The sequence below is a fragment of the Lynx rufus genome, unplaced genomic scaffold, assembly GCF_022079265.1.
Source record: "Lynx rufus isolate CCGP_SWC_20201006 ecotype Redwood Valley unplaced genomic scaffold, mLynRuf1.p SCAF_1, whole genome shotgun sequence".
Lineage (NCBI taxonomy): Eukaryota > Metazoa > Chordata > Mammalia > Carnivora > Felidae > Lynx > Lynx rufus.
The window spans coordinates 228,079,278-228,098,322 of record NW_025814823.1 but is presented as its reverse complement, the minus strand read 5'-3'; the positions used below and the strand labels follow the sequence as shown (position 1 = coordinate 228,098,322).

Below are 19,045 nucleotides of genomic sequence, written 5' to 3'. Positions count from 1 at the left end.
TCTAAGGATGGTCTCAGGCCGTATCACCCACTGGATCTGCCGTATTTCCATGTTCCCTCAGTGGGACTATCTCAGGGGCTGTTGACACAGAACTGCTGGGCAGGGCCAGGCTGGCGGAGGATGGGACAAAGGATGGAGCAGAGCTAATTGAAAATCACCAGCAGAGAAAGAATAGAAAATGCAGTAGAGTTTGGTGTCTTCTTTACACAAGATATGGTGGGTCACTTACAAATATCGGCAGATACTTGAACAATGTCCACATGACACATTTTTATGGCATCCATAGATTAATCAAGTTCCCAAAGTAATAAAATACTACCAATGTAGAAATCGTCTTAATAATAATCTGGGATTTGCAAGTTCAAACTAACGATTTTCATACCATTTTCCTTGGCTTATGTCCTGTTTGAGATTGTCTTCTGGCTCACAGCCCACCTTACATCATTTTAGATCATATTCTAACTGGAAGGAAGACCAGCAACATTGCTGGCTAGTAATTTCACTAGGCTGACTTTAATCTGTCCTCAGAGACCAAGCTAGTCTGTTTTAGAAGCTGATACATCTTCATTTAATTTATCTTTTAAAAGTTAAGGTTCCCTCCGAGGCCACAGTTATGAATCACTTCCTTTGCTGGAGGGAGGAGAATGCACCAGGGGTGAACTTGATTGTGGGGGAGGGACTGAAGATGCTGACCTTCACCTACGCTCTTCCATGTGCTCACAGCACAGCGGCATGTGTCACAGAGAGACATTTTGTCTCTTGGCCCTTAAACTTGTTGGTGCAACACTAAAGGTTAATGCTTTTGACAAACAAATTGGGAAATAACCGTGAAGACATCTCCGCCTTCTGCGAAGCCACTTCATTCATGCCGAAAACGCATGGCAGGCTCCTCTGCAACTAGGACAGATTCATTTCGTTGTTTACAGGTTGCCAATAGTCAGCTCCTGATTTTCCAGATAACACGATCTTTAGATATTTTGGTTTCCTTCCTCTGCATGTGCTGGTTGACCTACACCAGGATCCCCAGCAGTGGTGCTCAGAGCAAGTGAAAGGGCTGTGACCATTCATGTGTGGCCTGAGAACAAAATTTCCTCGTTTTTAACTAAAGATCCAAGGGTTACCTGTCAATGGAAACAGACTGTGGTGTTATAACCTAACGTGACCACAAGTCCCCCAAAACCGTTTTCTTGGTCTTTGTTCTGTGTCCTGCCGGAATTGTTTCTGTCCTCTAACTTTTTAATTACGTTTGTATCCAGACCTCAGAGCTGGGTGTCACAGAGCACGTGGAAGGAGACCCTTGCAAGTTTGCGCTGTGGGTGGGGAGGACGCCAGCCTCAGACAATAAAATCGTCCTTAAGGTACGTCTGTGAGGCTCGGGAATGTGCAGTGTGACAAGTTTATGGAGGCTGTGTGTGCTTTTTCTTCCTGTTGTTGAAACATTGGTTTTCATATCATTTTATTTGTTCTTTTTGTGTTCTGTTGGGATCGGCGATTACCACAAAAAGAATAGTAGAATAAGTTCAGTTTGGTGTCATGGGGTGAAACGCCTTGAGCTAAACTTTCGCTTGCCTACCAAGGGTCAAATGGAGAAGGACGTTTTTAAGCTTCTCCCACTCTTGCCGTCTGCAGAAGGGTGAGTGAATTCTGCAAGAGATGCAGGACGTTGAGATACAAGAGGAAGGAGATGCGGGTCAGCAGGTCCCATTGCACACTTCACTTACTTTCCAAAGGGAAACAGGCACCTGATGAACTTGTGAAGGCCTTGGGCAGTTTCAAGGCTGAACATGCCAAGAGTCTTCATGGGGTCTCAGGCTCTTTGCTTTCTAAATAGGGAGAAGAGAAAAAGGGGGGGATAATGATCAGTTACAGGGGTCAATAATGTTAGGATTTAAAGCATTCAAAAACATTAAGGGTGCTTTTTGGGTGTGTGTGTGTGTGTGTGTGTGTGTGTGTGTATTTGGGGGGGAGGAAAATAAATTATGTTTGGATATTTTATTTGAACTCTGCTTTAATCATACTAGCCTCTCCTAGGAAAGGCACAGGGCTCTAAGGGTATCTTGTGTACTTCCCTCGTTCTGTGTTTGAGAAAATACAGATGGAACGGTCTATCTGGAAAAACCATGGCGATTTCGGAATGTTTTGTGAAAGATGTTGCTGAAGATTTGTAGAATATTGGGAGATGAGCCAAAAGCTTAATAGGACTCTGGTGTGTGAATTGGCATGCCAGTGATCCCGTCTCGTACATTCCTTTTAATCTCTCAACAGTATTTCCAGCAACTATGAGTTACTCATCGATACCTCGCTCTTACAGAATTTGTACTTTGGTGAAAGTATTGTGTTTCTAAGGCCTTTGTTCCCAAGGAAATGATGGATTGTTTTGCAATGAATATATGATTACCAACCCAGTGTGTTCTTGTTAGTATTGGCATAAAGCCCTATAAAGTATAAATTGCACTGATAGCTAAATATTAGATAACTTTCCTAAGGCATAAAATTTTAAAGTATACTCAAAACCACAAAACTTCCAACTCATAGGAAGCATCTCTCCAGATTAGCTATAGTGATAGATATCAAAGGGTGCATCTAAGAGATAGTGCCAGATGTTTGAGCCAGACAGGGACTACTTCCATGTAGGACATAATAAAACACTCATGATGCAATTCAAGAATAAGATTTCCTTTAGGCTTTATCAGATGAGAGTCTTTTAGGGAATTTTGGGTAATATTTTTCTGCTTTCCAAGGAAAGGCTAAAGAAAATGATGTCCTCATTCATTTTAGAGATTGCTCTGTGGTGATGGAGATGGAAACCGAGGCGGTGATGGAGGAGATGGAGGTGGTGGTGGTGGAGCTGGAAGTGGTGGAGGCAGAGGAGGGGAGGCCTTGGGGGGGGAGGGGGAGGAGGTGGAGATGGAGGTGAAGGTGGTGATAGAAGTGGTGGAGGTGGAGACGGAGGTGGTGATGGAGACAGAGATCCTGTTGGAAGTGATAGAAGTGGTGGTGGAAATGGAGGCGGTGGTGATGGAGGTGAGGCAGAGATCACGGTGGAGGTGGAGATGCCAGCAAAGATGGGGATGATGGTGGAGGTGGTGGCGGAGGAGGAGACGGCGGTGGTTGACGTGGACATGGAGGCGGTGGTGGAGGTGGTGGTGATGGAGATGACGGTGGTGGTGGAGATGCCAGCAAAATGGGGATGATGGTGGGAGCGGTGGTGGAGGAGGCGGTGGTGGAAGTGGAGGAGGTGGTTGACATGGAGGCGGTTGTGATGGAGATGGTGGTGGTGGTGGTGATGGAGGTGGAGGGGGGAGCAGAGGTGGTGGTGGAGGAGATGGCTGTGCTGGAGGAGGTGATGATGGTGGTGGCAGGGGTGCTGGTAGTTGTAACACAAAACGTTGGTCTTTTTTACGTTGTACCCTGGAAAGGAGAGTCTTATTTCTAAATCCTTCCTGAAACAGATGAAAACTACCAAGAGTCTGCATCAGATTGTTCCCATCTCTCAGACCAGTGGGACCTTTTACTTAGTACTTTAGCTGGCTTGCCTTTCTGTTACAATTTCTCAAAACCTGGCACCTTTTTTCCTTGTTTAATTTCTTTAAGGTCAGGAGAATTCCTCTCCATAAATGTAATGATCACCTCACTGTTAAATCATGAGAATTCCATTTATCTCTGAACCGTAGTAATAGTTTCCCTCAGTTGTCTGTAAACTCTGCCAAATGTTCTTTCTCAGATGCTTCTCTTTGCTTAACCTGAATGTTTGCATCAGGCATTTAAATGCCAGTAGATCTGTAGTTTTCAGAGTTGTCCACCCTGAGACACTTTGGTTTCCTGCACAGGCTCCCGTAGTCCCTGATCGCCCTGCCTCTGGCCCCAGAAGCACTTGGGTTACTGCCTTCCAGTCTCAGGTCTGGGAATGGGAGCAAGAGGCCCCTTTTTGCCCCCCCCCCCCACCTCCCTGCATTTAGTCCCCTGTTCCTAGCCCTCAGCGACTTTAAAGACACATCCTCCAGTGAAAACATTTTATTTAGAAAAAAGAGTCTCAATTTTAATTTCCTTTCCCAACATGGGCTCCGACTTGCTGTTTTTGAAGACAAGGTGCACCATGAGAAAACACTTGGCCTCTCTCCGCCAGGGGCTCAGCTGCGACCCCTCTGACAACTGTTTCGGTCATTTACAAGGACTTATGCTTATGTCATAGGAAGTTGATGTTTCTTACAAGGAAATGAAAAACTGTTACTAAGGCCCAGAACGTGCAAAAAGAAAAAAAAGAAAAAAAAAACCTCCTTTGAGGCAAAGTAAAAGAAAAAAGTGTGGGCAAAGTGATGCCATATGTGTTCATTCCACACATACTGAGTATCCACTGTGTGTCCTGTTTGGAGCACGTTTTCAGAAGTTGTATTGGAACCGGGGTAAATCCACCGTCTGTAATTGACAGTAAGGAAACTGGTCCAACCGGAAGCAGGTGAAGGCGCAAGTCGGGAGGATGGGCTGTGTCATCGCATGGATGGCATCCACCCCGTGCCAGCCCGAGAATCCCGGCTGCTTCAGCTACTCGCAGTGTCCCATGGGGCACATTTCTGATGTGTCCATGCCATGGTTCCCCCCTTACAACACGAGGATTTGGGGGGGGGGCCGGTGACCCCGCAGAGCAGTGGGAGTGAACGCGGGTGCAGGTGGGGACACGGTGGCCTCTGCAGCTGCTGTCCCATGAGTACAGTGAATGAGGCAGCAAGATGGGCGGGCATTAGTGAGGGCCACGAACCGCCGACCGCTAGCCTTTGTGTGAATAGCTTCCAAGACACTTTGGTTTGGGACTGGCTGCGTTTTCATGTTTACCCACAGCTGCTTAAAAGGTTGTTGTTGTTGTTGTTTTAACATTTATTCAGTTTTGAGAGACAGAGACAGAGTGCAAGCTGGGGAGGGGCAGAGAGAGAGGAAGCCACAGAATCTGAAGCAGACTCTAGGCTCTGAGCTGTCAGCACAGAGCCCGACACGGGGCTTGAACCCACGAACTGTGAGATCATGACCTGAGCCAAAGTCGGACACTTAACCGACTGTGCCACCCAGGTGCCCCTTAAAAGGTTTGGGGACTGGGGAATTGCTGATTATGAAAATAATTCTGGAGTAACGTATGTGCTATAAAATGAAAATGGTTTTGATGAAAAAATACTCAAAATGGCAAATTAAACATGGGATGCAGTTGCTTTTCTGCTGAAAAGTTATTTTTGAGATGGGGAAACTCAGGGAATGTGGGAGACCTGAGTGTGGTTAGAGCAGGTTCTGGAAGGGGGACGCCTTCTGTGTCCTGATGGACTCTCACACCTCGTTAAGGCTTCCAGCATAGAAAACAAGCAGGACTGGATAAAGCACATCCGCGAAGTGATACAGGAAAGGACGATTCACCTGAAAGGGGCCCTGAAGGAGCCCATTCACATCCCCAAGACGGCACCGGCCACGAGACAGAAGGGAAGGAGGTAAGTGCTGGGGGCCTTTCGGTAAGTTTGTTTATTTAATAGGAAGAAAACAAGGCAGTGTTAACTTACTGTTTTTCACAGATTGTTTTTCTTAACTATCTTGAGGAATATTTTTTTTAAACACACTGTATGTATAACATCATCCTTAGTAATGAAATTGCTTTGTCACGATGAGAACCTCCCTTCGGCCTAAAGAAAATGAAGGGCTGGGTACAAATCCCTGTCCGTTCCCCTTTCCCACCGCAAGTGTGAATCTGGACACACATGTAGGTCGTGCACGTGACCAGGACCAGCTGTACTGTCACTTCGCTGATTGCGTTTCTCATTTCTGAGGCAGAAGTACCACACCTGTGTTTTATCGTTGTGCGAATTAAGCAGGGGGCACACGTCCGCCACTCATCCCGGCGCGCAGCCGAGAGGGGTCGGTCACCGCTCACGCGATGCTGGTGGCAGCAGTCACGCAGATGGATCCGTGCCTCTCTGAGCAAATCTGTCTCTCCAGCGACTCACAGACGCTCTGCACCAGTCTTGACCAACCCCGCAGTGTCACGAATGAAAAGTGTGTTTGCTTCTTCAGGGACGGAGAGGATCTGGATAGCCAGGGCGATGGGAGCAGCCAGCCTGACACCATTTCAATTGCCTCACGGACGTCTCAGAACACACTGGACAGCGATAAGGTAAGCTGTAACAGCACTTTCTTGGGTGAATGTAGCTAGTCTTGGCTCTGATAGGAAGCAGCCTGTTTCTGTCTATAAGTGACAGTTTGTCACCAGTCCTTTCAAACAGTCACTGTGTGCTAAGTGGTGCCAGGCACAGAAGCAGGAGCAAAAAGTTGGGGACGTCAGGGGTCAAGTCTGAGGATTCAGGAAGAAATTGTCTGCCCTGCCCAGTGCCGTCACCTGGTTTTCTGTCAGGTGTTCTAGGGCAGAGTGTTTAAGCTTGTCAATTTTACATAAGCAGAAGAGCCTGTCACTTTAAGTTAAATGCTACACCAAGCCCTGAGGGTGAAAGCGGATCTGCTCCGATTGAAGCAGGAGCCCTGGCATCCTCAGGGCGGCACAGCAGAATGCAGGGAGTGCGCCCCGAACCAGCCTGCACCTGAGCTGACCGCCAGGCACACAGGTCTGATCGTTGTCGGAAAATACGCATGTAGCTGTGCCTTCTACGGAAGGGGTGCGGTGTGGAGAATCCCGTGATCTGTCCTGATGGAATCCCAAAGCCAACAAAATACATCTCCAAAGGAGACTTTGGAATCCAGGCTTCCATCACGCACAGATACGCAGAGTCCTCCGTAAAATGAGTTGGGGGACAGTGACATCAACTAAGTCTTCCATTCCCGCTGAGATGAGCACGTGTTCTATTTCTAAACTGCTAGACCAAATTCTTTAAAAAGGTTATTTGACTGTAAATAGGGGTTTTATTTAACTTGCCACGTTGAGGATTCCTGTGTTCCTGAAGCACAGCCCCTCATTTGTAGCCCGGAAGTGTCTCGCCCTCAGCGTCATTTGGAAGGGGCTGCTGACAGAGGAGCGGGCCCAGTGTCTGGGCCCAGATGGTGGGCTTTTCCCACTCGGTCTTGCAGAGGATTCGTGGTGTGTGATGCGGTTGGCAGGAGGGCAGTGAGCAGGTTGGAAAGCATTGCTCTTTTACAGCGATTTCGTTTCTCAGATCTTTCTGATTTGAGTCATTTGTTGTTTCTGTTCTGCTTTTTGAGTTTTACTAAATAGGAAGTCCTAGAACTCTGAATGGTTAGAGTAACAGGACGGGAGAATAAACACGGCATCTCGTTTTTGTTTTGTTCAGAGCCCGGTGGCCGGTATGTCTTGCCAGGGGTAATAATGGGGAATAAGATGAATGACACATCAGGCGTTCAGTGCGGAGCACCCGTTTCTCCTGTGGCCCCACCCCATGGCCATTTAGTTAAGAGAATAAAGTTCGAACTTGGAAACGTTTCGTTAGAGTAATTCTGGTTCTTTTCTTTAAAAAAAAAAAAAAAAAAGATCGAGGTGACAGAGTTATCAGAATCGCCCGTTTATACAAGACCTCCACCTAAAAGCGGTGTTGGAAGTAATAGGAGCTCAGGTTGGGGCGCGGCCACCTTCACTCAGACCACTTCACGGGCTTGCTTGGGTCAAGCGTCCCCACGGCAGCTGTGCGCCCAGCAGCCCCCAATTCGCATTCTCACCAGATGTGGTCTGCTGGGTCTGGTCTGGGTTTACTCTAGAAATGAGTTTGAAAGTTTACTTGTTAGAAATGAAATATTTGATTTCTTATAAACTTTATTTAAATCCAAGTTAGTTAACATACAGTGTCATAATGGTTTCAGGAGTAGAATTCAGTGATTCATCACTTACATATAGCACCCAGTGCTCATCCTAATAAGTGCCCTCCTTAAAGCCCATCGCCCATCTAGCCCATCCCCCCACCCACCACAGTTCTCTGTATTTAAGAGTCTCTTACGGTTTGCTTCCCCTGTTTTTATCTTATTTTTTCTTCCCTTCCTCTATGTTCATCTGTTTTGTTTCTTAAATTCCACACATGAGTGAAATCATATGGTATTTGAGTGACATTGCCAAAGAGATAAATAAATGTAAAAGGTTTGCCTTTTAGAAGGTGTGCTAAGACTTTTCTAGAGGTTGGTCCAAAAAGAAGGGGCAAGTGTCTTTTTAGGCGGCATATGGTAATTGGGTGGTTGGCGGTAGTGGTGTGGAAATGCCCCCTGGGTCTGGTTAGGTGCTCCGGCTCTCCCGTTCCCACTCTGAGATGGCAAGCGCCCACTCCTGGCTCCTGGTCCCCTGATGTGTGGCTGACTGCAGTTCACAAAAATAAGGCTGTGTCCTGTAGTTAGGAACCGTGTAACTGCTTGTGCTTTGGATCTATTGTAGTAGAATAGGCTTATGTGAAGTTGGACTCAGGCCTGCACAGCTACTATAGAAAAATGAGGCATTATCCTAAGGCTGTTGCTATTAAGACAGCAAATTCTGTTTGTACCCAATGAGAGAGGAGGAATGAATCACTACCAGAAAAGTACAGGTTTGTAGGAATTAATCATTTCACCCTGGGAGTCTGGTGGGATGCTAGGGTCTTTAGAGAACTGCCTGTTACGTATTCTGTGGAGGTAATTCACCAGTTTCTGCCTACGTGCTCCACTGCATTGTCTCTAAACTTTGTTGTGTGGCTCAGAAACCCCTAAGGACCACTTCTGCAAGTACTGCCATGCCCCTGCACCTGGGCTTTGCAGAGGCTCTCCCCGGCTCTTCTGGCGGAGCCGTGACCACAGCCTCCCATGATTCCTAACCGTCTGGAAGTAATGACACTCCAAAACTCATTTTTTAAGTGGACATGGCATGTATTTCCTCTAATATCCCTCACTGAGACCATAGGTCCTTCGTAGGTTCAAAAGTACAAAAAAGGAGTGAGCTATTTTCCTAAGATTGTAGAAATGCAGCAAGTTACTTTCCTCAGTTCTTGGGGTCTGCACTTGGGATGAGAATAAATAGCATGTGAGATATTATAACGATAAGTCAAAAGCTGGAGTCTGGAGAGGACATTCCCATTGGACCTTACAAAGAAGAGATGTGTTTGCTACCACATGAATGCCGGCTTTTGTGTGTTCTCTGCTTCCAAAACATTTTCTTGCAGCCATCTCCCTTTTTGTTCTAGTAGATATTTCGGGGTCGTAGATGATTCAGGAAAACACATTTTGAATATTAGGAAACTACCTGCTTTTTTGAGTCAGCTTGTAAAATGCAGTTTCACTGAACTAGGCTTAACCAGAAAACCCCTTTCCCTCCAATGGCAGTAACTTTTCATGTCTCAAGGTTCTTTTCCACTCCGCAGAAAGTTTAAATAGCCTCAAGTTTAAACAGCCTCTGATGATATAGGCAGATAGATCTGGTGAGGGAAATTACTTAACCATATTCTGCCTGTTTGACTTAATTTATGATGTCCGCTGTGAGTTAGTTGTTATCATGGACTTTGGTCCATTTCAGAAACTGGGTGGGGGGATGTTTTTGACTCGGCCTCTTGGAGACTTCTTAAAGGAAGGTTATCTGCCCAGCGCTGCAGTCATTCTCAGATGAGGCACAGGATGTTTCTGGAAGGGTCTGTTAAGGAGCGGCTCCTGGAGACGCCCTCTTTCCAGGGAGCACTGTTCACAGAGCTCGAGTAGACAGGTCACAGATACAAACCACATGCCCCATGAGCACATTTCTTTCCTTGAAAACATCAGTTTTAAAATATGGCATCTCTTTGTTCCAAAAGTAAGTTTAGCAGTGATTCTTGCCCATATTCGTGGTGCTTAATGCTGATGAAATGATCTTATGAAAATATAATTTGGATTCCAAAGAAATCAAGATTCTTACTCTTGCCAGATTCTTATCTCATTTGTCCTGCGTTTGTCTCCCTGAGGTAGGGAAGAGAATGCTGAGCCAGGCTTCAGGACATCGAGGAGATGGGGGAGGGTTGGATGGCCCTCACACGGCCACCCAGCAGTGGAAAGCGAAAGCCAGAAACAAAATGTGGATTTAATTACCTGTTGGTGCCTAGGCGTTACTATTTCACATTAGGGCTGGATATGGAGGTAGATGTTTTCAGTGTATTAAAAAAGCATTTTTAACCTTTTTTCTTCCTATTTGCCTTATTAGTCTGTGGTTTATTTCATATAACAAAAATTTATAGTATAAGGAAAGTAGAAAATACGGGAATGAAATATAGGCTACTCTAGAACAAAGCATCTTGAGGTCAAGATGAATCACCAAGGCAAGAGGAAGTTGCCTCTGGAAAGGCTGACCCAAGCCTTTGGGGGCCAGTGAGAGCTTTCTTTTCTAAGGTAATGCAGTTCTTATTTTTAATAAATGAGAAATTCATTTGAGACTGATACTTGGCATGAACTACCCTAAGCTTATAATATTAATATATGAATCCACGTATTTCAAAAAAACAACAAATGGTTTTAGTTACTCTTATTGAAGCACGTATATAGCACTGGGTTGGGGATATGAGATTCTATGTAGTTTAAAAAGTCAACCAACTTTCTCTATGAAGCAACATTCTAACAGTTGGAACTTGGGTGGATTTCTGTAAATTGCAGCATACATTTTTAAAACTGTGGCTGAATGCACAGTTTTGAGAAAGGGAACTCGTGTTTAGCCTACTCAGGAAATGCCACACGCTTCCTTCCAGCCCCAGTCCCTTGTGTCCCTTGCGTACGTGGCACAGAGCAGCGTCCCTGGCACAGAGCACGTGGCCAGGAGTGAGGTGAGCCCCTGTCCGGAGCTCCAGCCGCTTCCCCTGGCTGAAGGTGCCAGAAGCTTTGCTCAGAGGAGGTCCTCTGCTGGCCTTGCCAGAGCCCCGCGCCTCCCAGGACCTTACGCAGGTTTTCCCCTGTGTGGGCATGAAATCGAGTCATTTTAGTCAGAAGCCTTTCCTCAGGACGGCACATGGTTTTCGTCCCCGCAGGCAGGACACTCTGGCTTCAGAGTGGTGACAAAGTAGTTACTCAGAGTACTGAACATCAAAACGGCAGGTGGTTAAGAACAAGGAAGAGCTCGCCAGCCAGATCTCTGGGCTCTGCTTCTCCGCAGCCTTCAGCAGTTACCTCGCCTCTCTGTGCCTCAGTTTCCTCATCTCTAATTGGGGGACGGCGCCATCACCTCGGGGCTATGAGCATGTACTGAGAACAGTGCCTGCCTCGCGTGTACACAGTTGCTGCTGCGGCTTCCTCTTCAAAAGTGCTGCCTTCTCCCTCATTCCTGGATGTTGATATTCATTACTGGCCGTTGCAGATGGCTGCCTGTGTCATCCTCGCTGCCCTCGTGTCTGCCCGCTCTTGAGCACAGTGCATTTGGAGCTGTGTGTGTTTGGAGCTGGAAGCTGCCTTAAGAATACATTGCTCAGGGGCTCCTGGGTGGCGCAGTCGGTTAAGCGTCCGACTTCAGCCAGGTCACGATCTCGCGGTCCGGGAGTTCGAGCCCCGCGTCGGGCTCTGGGCTGATGGCTCAGAGCCTGGAGCCTGTTTCCGGTCCTGTGTCTCCCTCTCTCTCTGCCCCTCCCCCATTCATGCTCTGTCTCTCTCTGTCCCAAAAATAAACAAACGTTGAAAAAAAAAAAATTTAAAAAAAAAAAAAAAAAAGAATACATTGCTCAGTATTAGTGCCTGGACTTAGGCATTTTGGTGGCTCAGCAGCAAAATACCACATAATGGGCAGTCCCTGAAGAAGAGGGGGACCCTTGCTCAAAACATACCCCCCCACACACACTCCCCTTCAACCCACCTCGCTGCGTTGTGGCCACGCGCACATAAAACGACTGCATGCGTTCCCAGGATAGGGTCGTTCGTCCACGGATACTCGCGGATCACCCAGTGTGTGCCAGCCCGGAACATGTAGGCATGAGCAGGGTGGCCCGCCCCCCGCCCCCGCCAGGGTGATGGAGCACACCTGCCTTTGTTCCTTCCTTTTGCTAATCTTTGTTTTCGGTCTTCCTAAGTGACTGTGGTTTTTGTAATTTTTATCAAGTGTTTTAAGCGCTTTCATAAAACCGCAAAGTGGAACGTAGTCTTTGATAATTTTAATCAGAAAAAAATCCCCCACGCCAAAGTAGAAAGCCTCAGTTCTAAGAAAAGGTAGGTTTTTGGGTTTTTTTTAAATATAAAATTTGGATAGAGATTTAGCAAAAGTGTTTATGAAAGTAGTGGTGCATCGAGAAACGCTTTTTAATGTAAATTTGACGGAACTGGTCAAAGTAACCATCGTAGGAGGATGCCCGCTTGATTCAGACGGGAGGCAGGGCGTTTACTCCAGCTGTGGTTCCTTCTGGCGAGAAGCCCAGTCAGCTGGTCGCTGGCTGGCGTACCTTCCCTCTTCCCATCCCTGCATCAAAGACGTGAGGAGTCCTTTCACAGGGACTTCTCTGGATGAAAGATGGTGTTGCTCACTCAGGAAGTTCAGCAAGCGGGCTCCTCTGGGTGAAGTGGTCTCTCAGAGTTTCTGCTGTTCCAGGGCGTGGTGACCGGAGGGAGTGCGGGTGGTGTTCAGCTGTCTGCTCCCAGCTCCCGTGCCTCGCTCTGCGTTAACCAATTAAGTTGGTCATCGATCTGTTCGGCGGGTGCTGGCATCCCCGTTCTGGTGTGTTGAGTGGGGGGAAACGTGATGTTAGTGCAGGTCAGCTTCTGTGAAGCCCCATACGAACTCGCTGTCCCACCTCCAGTTGGCCTCACTTTTTACTTCAAAGTTTGCCCTTTTTTTAGGTGGGGATTTTAAGTTTGCTTTTTCACATCAAATTTTCCATTCCACCTCACATATATCACACAGTCAGGGAGGCCTTCCAAGAATGATTTTCATGTCAGAAAACCACCGTGCGACAATGTCAGTAAAGAATTAACACCCCTGAGTACCACACTCCACTTTCTTTTCTGGATAAAATACTGGGTATGGTAAGCTGCTGCTTTGGGGGGAAAAAAATCTTCTCACAGATTTTTTTTTTTTATGTGCGTGTGTAGTGGAAACCACAGAGAATTTACCATATTAACCACTCTTCAGTTCTCACAGATTTCTATGCTCAGTGTGTGAGAGCCCATCAGAGTGGTCCTCACTGAAACTCAGCAAATTTTGGTGAAGGTTTCTCCCGTGGATTTGGCCTCGGGGTCGGGGTGAGCATGGGCCCGGCTGCTCACATGGGTAAGATGGTTGCTGATACGCCCCTGTGTCCATGAAGTTGCGCAGTGAGAAGCTTGGGTGGGTGAGATCCAGGGATGTGACGCGTTTCCTTGGGGAACTCTTAGAGATGCCAGTGGCTGCCCCTCTCTTGTGAGCGTTGCCAGTAACGGAGCCGTGTGCTCTCATCCTCTCTAACCAGGCAGCCAATTTTTGGTCTGCTCTGTGTGGAGCCTCCGCAAAACCACAAGACTCTTTTGTGAGGTTTCTGAATGACTGAACTGTACTGGGTTGTAGGATGTGACTGTTCACAGAGTTGACACACTCTGTTCTTTAAGGAAAAATGGCTTTTATTAGACCACAATGCCCCTTTCCTTTTGAATTGCTCTCCGAACATTGGCCAGACACCCACCTGAGTTGATCTTCGGTTCTTGAAGTAGAATCGTTTGCAGCAAGGGCCGCGTGGTCCGCCATGCTAGTCGTAAAGAGCCCGCTCCTCCTCTGGCAGAAGCTGCCCCAGAACTCACCTGGGAGCTCGGTTATTCAGACCAGATGTTTGCCGTTGTCCCTCCAGAACTGTGTGTTCTTGTACAACTGCCTCGTTGTGTACCAGAGAGGGGCATCTCCGAGGAGGGGTGGGCTGAGAATTCCCCAGCTGTGGGTCTCTTTTCGTTACTGCCTTTAACTGGGTTCAGGCAAAGCAACGGCATAACACGGTTTCTCCAGAGAACATAAAAAATAAAATTCGGTGCCACATGGTGATTGTTGAAGGTTCACGTGCCAGCAACCAGAGAGGAGTGTTTCATCCTTTTGGGTGAAACTACAGCTTGTTCATTTTCAGTCATTCTGGAGAGAATTCAGGCAAATTCTGGACCCTGGTTTGATGCTGCTAATTGTGCATCTGGGTCATTGGAGTTCCCTCCGTAGCCCTTGTAGTCTTGGAGGAGGCATTTCCTAGCTGGCTTCCGTGCTCCATGTGCTAAGGAGGGCCTTTTCACTGCCATGCTTTTTAGTCCCCATATTTGTTGTTTAAAGGAGAAAGGCCGAGGGGCGCCTGGGTGGCGTAGTCGGTTAAGCGTCCGACTTCAGCCAGGTCACGATCTCGCGGTCCGGGAGTTCGAGCCCCGCGTCGGGCTCTGGGCTGATGGCTCAGAGCCTGGAGCCTGTTTCCGACTCTGTGTCTCCCTCTCTCTCTGCCCCTCCCCCGTTCATGCTCTGTCTCTCTCTGTCTCAAAAATAAATAAACGTTGGAAAAAAAAATAAATAAAAAAAAATAAAAATAAAAAAAAATAAAGGAGAAAGGCCGAAAGATCAGGGGGAGGGGGAAACTGTCTTCTGATGTGCATTTCACAAGAGTTAATGTGAGTCATGGAAACTCAGATTTTCATAAATTGCAATCCTAAACTAAACGCATGTGGTGAGGAACCCCTCCTAGAAGTCCCTCAGACACACAGAAGTGAGAAAGATACTGGGAAAACTGTCACAGAGTATGGCTGGAAGGGAAAGTGAATTTTTAAACGAGATCACTGGAATGGTAATTCTTCAGCACAGTAATGAAATTGGGTCACTGTTGGTAGCAGTATCACTGGAAACAAGTACGGTCTCAGTCATACTTAACGATGTATGTTATCTGAACTTTTTCCAATCAGGAATTTAATTCTTACAAGGTAGTAATGATTTACATTGCTCCCTCAAAATAGTTATTTTAAGTCTTTTATTTTAAAAAATTTGTTTTTTTTTAATTAGCAAACTGGTTTTATTTACTTTTTATTTTTTTTTTTTAACGTTTATTTATTTTTGAGACAGAGAGAGACAGAGCATGAACAGGGGAGGGTCAGAGAGAGGGAGACACAGAATCTGAAACAGGCTCCAGGCTCTGAGCTGTCAGCACAGAGCCCGACACGGGGCTCGAACTCACGGACCTCGAGATCATGACCTGAGCCGAAGTCGGCCACTTAACCGACTGAGCCACCCAGGCGCCCCAGAAAACTGGTTTTAAAGGCAGGTTTTGTCGTAGGTTTAAAATATTCGGATGTGAACATTGAGACAGAAATGCACAGGACGTATGTGCTCTAGAAAACATCCAGTTAGCTTCCCCGTCCCTTAAAGATTTGTGCAGGAGATTCTCATGGTAAAACCAAGAAGATAGTGATGTTTTTAAACGATAATCTTAGTGCTGTTTAAAAACTGATTCTTGTACTAGGTTTTGTTAGTAAGTTCTCTGAGGTCTTTGAAAAAGAACTGTATGTAACTCAGTATGAGATTCTTTGTCCGAACAGGCTTGATTTTTATTTCTGATGCTCTGTCAAGTCCACAGATGTTTCCAATAGTGTTTGATTACTCTGTAAGGGGCTAAAGCATCCGTGCCAGAAATAAAGTCGAGCTTAACTCTCCTCCTCAGGCAGCCCCTTTCTCTCCTTCCCACCCTTCCCCCACCCACAGAACATACCACGTGGCTCAGAGCAGTCTGAAAAATTAATAAAATGCTCAAGAATGAAGCCAGCAAAGGCCTGGTGATGAGATAATGTGTCCTGAAGTTGTGCTTCCCAGGGCTGGGCGTGGAGAAATGGCAAGGCAGCCCGCAGGCGGGGGTTGTGCTGTGTATACACACACACGCACACACGGGCGGGTCACTGGTGGCCACGGGGGAGCTCCAGCAGGCTGGAAGGGGGCCCCCAGGAAGTATGGGCCCCGAGGGGCCTCAGCACGCTGGACTCCATACTGGGCCTTGTCCACTGGTCGCGCCGTCCCTGGGACAGGAAACAGCCCTCGTTTTTGTTACGGGGATTAACCCCTTCCATAATGCCATAATGCAGGGTTTTACAAGGGAAATTCTCTCTCTTGGACCTCTGCCTTTAACTCTTTTAACGTGAGCATCTTTGTTCACAGAGAAACGTGTGGGACTTAGCATGGGTTTCCCACAGAGGAATTTATAAAATTTAGAAGGGGATTAAACATTTGTGAGAAATTTCCTCTGTGGCCTAGCAAAGACAGTTCACTTTGTCGATATTTGTGTTGCATTATGGAGGAGTTTTGTTTTGTTTTGTTTTCTGTGGTTGTCTTGTGGACATGTGTTTCTTATTGTAAATATCTAAACTTCTCTCAAAAGACCGGCTATTAGAACAGGAGGATACTGAACAGCGCAGGGCATGACAGGGCCAGCAGGCTGCGGGCCTGTGCAGGAGGCACGGGTTCCCAGTTCTCTGCGGGTGGATCTGATCTGCAAGGCTTCTGGAACAAGGCTGCTTCCCAGCAGGAGGCCCAGGCGGTCCTTCACCCGCTGGCCACAGCCCAGCCCGCCTACTCCTCTGTCCCTGTGTGTTCTCTGTGCTGCTGCCCTTCAGGGCGACAGAAGCCTGGGTGTGCTGCACAATGAGCACAGGCAAAGTTCGCTCCTGAAGTCACAGGAGAAAAGCCCACGTTCCATTTCAATTTCTCAAATGCAGCCTCTGCATTTTTAGAGCAAGCCCATTTTGCGTTTTTCACTTCCGCAAATGTTTATCTGCTTGCGGGATACAAAGCACTGGGCGAGCTAGGCTTCAAGGCTATTCAGCAACCTCTTCGTATGATCCCGGTACCTGCCATTGTTGGCACTGGGACTCGGGGATGACTGAGACGGGCCCCATCTCTCCCCTCACGGACCAGGCATGGAAAGTTCACAGAGAAATAACAAACCCGCTTGCTGGTGCTAAGGGCACGTGCGTGCGCTCAGACACACACACACACACACACACCCCAAGATGTGGCTCATTTCAGAATTGAGACACGATTTATTTAAAAACCTAAGACAGGTGCAGGAGCAACTTCTCAGAGGGCTTTGACAGGGGGCCTGGAATAGAGTGGGGACATGGGGGTTCTGAGCAGACGGATCTCATGGACACAGTGCAGGGCAGGACCACCTCAAGGAAGACACGCTCCAGGCTGTGAAGCACATGAGGACAAGCGGCAGGGTGGGCGGGACCTGGCTGTGGGGGCTTGGGGGCTTTGAATCCCACACGAAGGAACGCGTGTCTCAGATGCTTGAATGGGAGGCTCCGCATTTCAAAAAGGCAGCTGCCAGCAGCGTTCAGATGGCTTGGAAGGTGAGCCTAAAGTTAGGGAGGTCACCGCAAATTCTAAATGAAGCGTGGCACGGATGGGCAGAGGAAGGAAGTAATCAGAGACATGGCCTTAAGTTTATTTGATAGCGTTTGGAGGGAGAGAGTTTTTAGCTCGGGTGACTTGATGGTGAAACCATTATCCAAAGGCAACATTGGAAGAGAAACAGATCGGGGAGGCGGGTAATGAGTCACGTCCTAGACTCACTGCTTTGGAGAGAAATGCCCGAAACAGTGACGAGAGTCCTCTCTAGCTGCTATCTCGGATGTCTGCTTGGGGAGTGATGGGCACAGAGAGTGTGGTTACGGAGCCACACAGGGGGATGGTGGACACACGGCAGAGCTGGAACCTCCTGGGGCGACCTGGAGTGAGGGGCCAGCAAGACAGTCCAAAGATGGGGAGCGGGTGACAAGGTTGTTGTGTAGGAGGGATGTTAATGAGTGTGTGTGTGTGTGTGTGTATACACGTATATATACATGTATATATACATATATATACATATGTATATATGTATGTATACACACATATACATATACGTATATACATATGCGCATGCTGTCCCCGGGGCATGAACAGTGTAAGGAGCAGACAAATGGGACACAGGCCACAGGCAAATAGTGATCACGGCACTGTATCTTTCTGGAGTTCGTGAATGTGCTTCAAAGGGCCTAAGAATTAGTTGAGTTCTAATTTACAGAAAATGGGAGTGAGCTTAGTGGGAGGGGAGAGGTATGGAAAGGAGCCTCAGACCAGAAAGCACATAGCATAGGGAAGTAAGCCAGCGTCCACAGAGCATACGGAATGGCATGCTAAAACACGGCATGGGAAGAGGGCTTGGAAAGGACCCGGCGGGAGTGCCCGCTAAGAGGTATCCTGGGGGGTGGGGGGGTGGAGAGGAGCTCTTGGAGGGACTGGAAGAGAGAATAAGGCATGCACTGCCCATATGTAGGGATCTCATGGCCCCTTCGGTCTCCCTGCTGCGCGGCTGCTCCCTTTTTCAACCAAGTGGTGCCAGAGAGCCTCATACTAATAGCCTGGCTCAAACACCAAGTGGGAACTGAAACTTCAAGTAAAACTATCATGTTGTCACCGTATGATGCAGTGATCCCCCAAGCAGCCTTCAGTTTTTACTAGTTTGCCCTATGTTTAAAAAGGATTATATAGCACATTTTGAGCAGGGAGGTAATGATGTCTCAGGCACAAAAAGATAGGGACACTCATATGGAAAATTGTATCAGATTCTAACAGTGAAACCCTCAAAAATCATAGCCATACAGTAAAACACGGAAAAGCGAATAACTGCCCCCGTAATTCCAGAGGGAAGCGAAGGGGCAGTGCAACCGGAGAGCCCCCACTCAGGTGGTGGCCAGTCACTGCCCCAGCCCCGGCTCTTGGTGGCCCAGCTCAGCCTCGCCCACAGGGGCTGTGGTGGCGGGAGCTCACTGACGTGTCCCTTCCCCCCCCCCCCCCAGCTCTCTGGCGGCTGCGAGCTGACGGTGGTCATCCACGACTTCACCGCCTGCAACAGCACGGAGCTGACCATCCGCCGTGGCCAGACCGTGGAAGTGTTGGAGCGGCCCCACGACAAGCCTGACTGGTGTCTGGTGCGGACCACCGACCGGTCCCCCGCCGCGGAAGGCCTGGTCCCCTGTGGCTCTCTGTGCATCGCCCACTCTAGAAGCAGCATGGAGATGGAGGGCATCTTCAACCACAAAGGTAGGGATCGTGAGGCACGGCTGGCTCGTGCCCAGCTTCTGCCCTTGCTTCTTTGCAGCCTGGTGAGGGGTATGGTCTCTCCTCGTCACTCGTGCTTGCCTCCATTAT

The 19,045-nt window shown here is 47.9% G+C and overlaps 1 protein-coding gene across 1 annotated transcript in view; it reads left to right on the top strand.

Moving 5' to 3' along the window:
• TRIO (trio Rho guanine nucleotide exchange factor) overlaps positions 1-19,045 on the top strand; it is a 234,770-nt gene that overhangs the window by 137,698 nt on the left and 78,027 nt on the right. The window contains exons 30-33 of the mRNA XM_047094013.1: positions 1,257-1,358; positions 5,326-5,468; positions 6,046-6,145; positions 18,694-18,937. Of these exons, the coding sequence (XP_046949969.1) occupies positions 1,257-1,358; positions 5,326-5,468; positions 6,046-6,145; positions 18,694-18,937 (589 nt within the window). The remainder of the gene's footprint in view (positions 1-1,256; positions 1,359-5,325; positions 5,469-6,045; positions 6,146-18,693; positions 18,938-19,045) is intronic.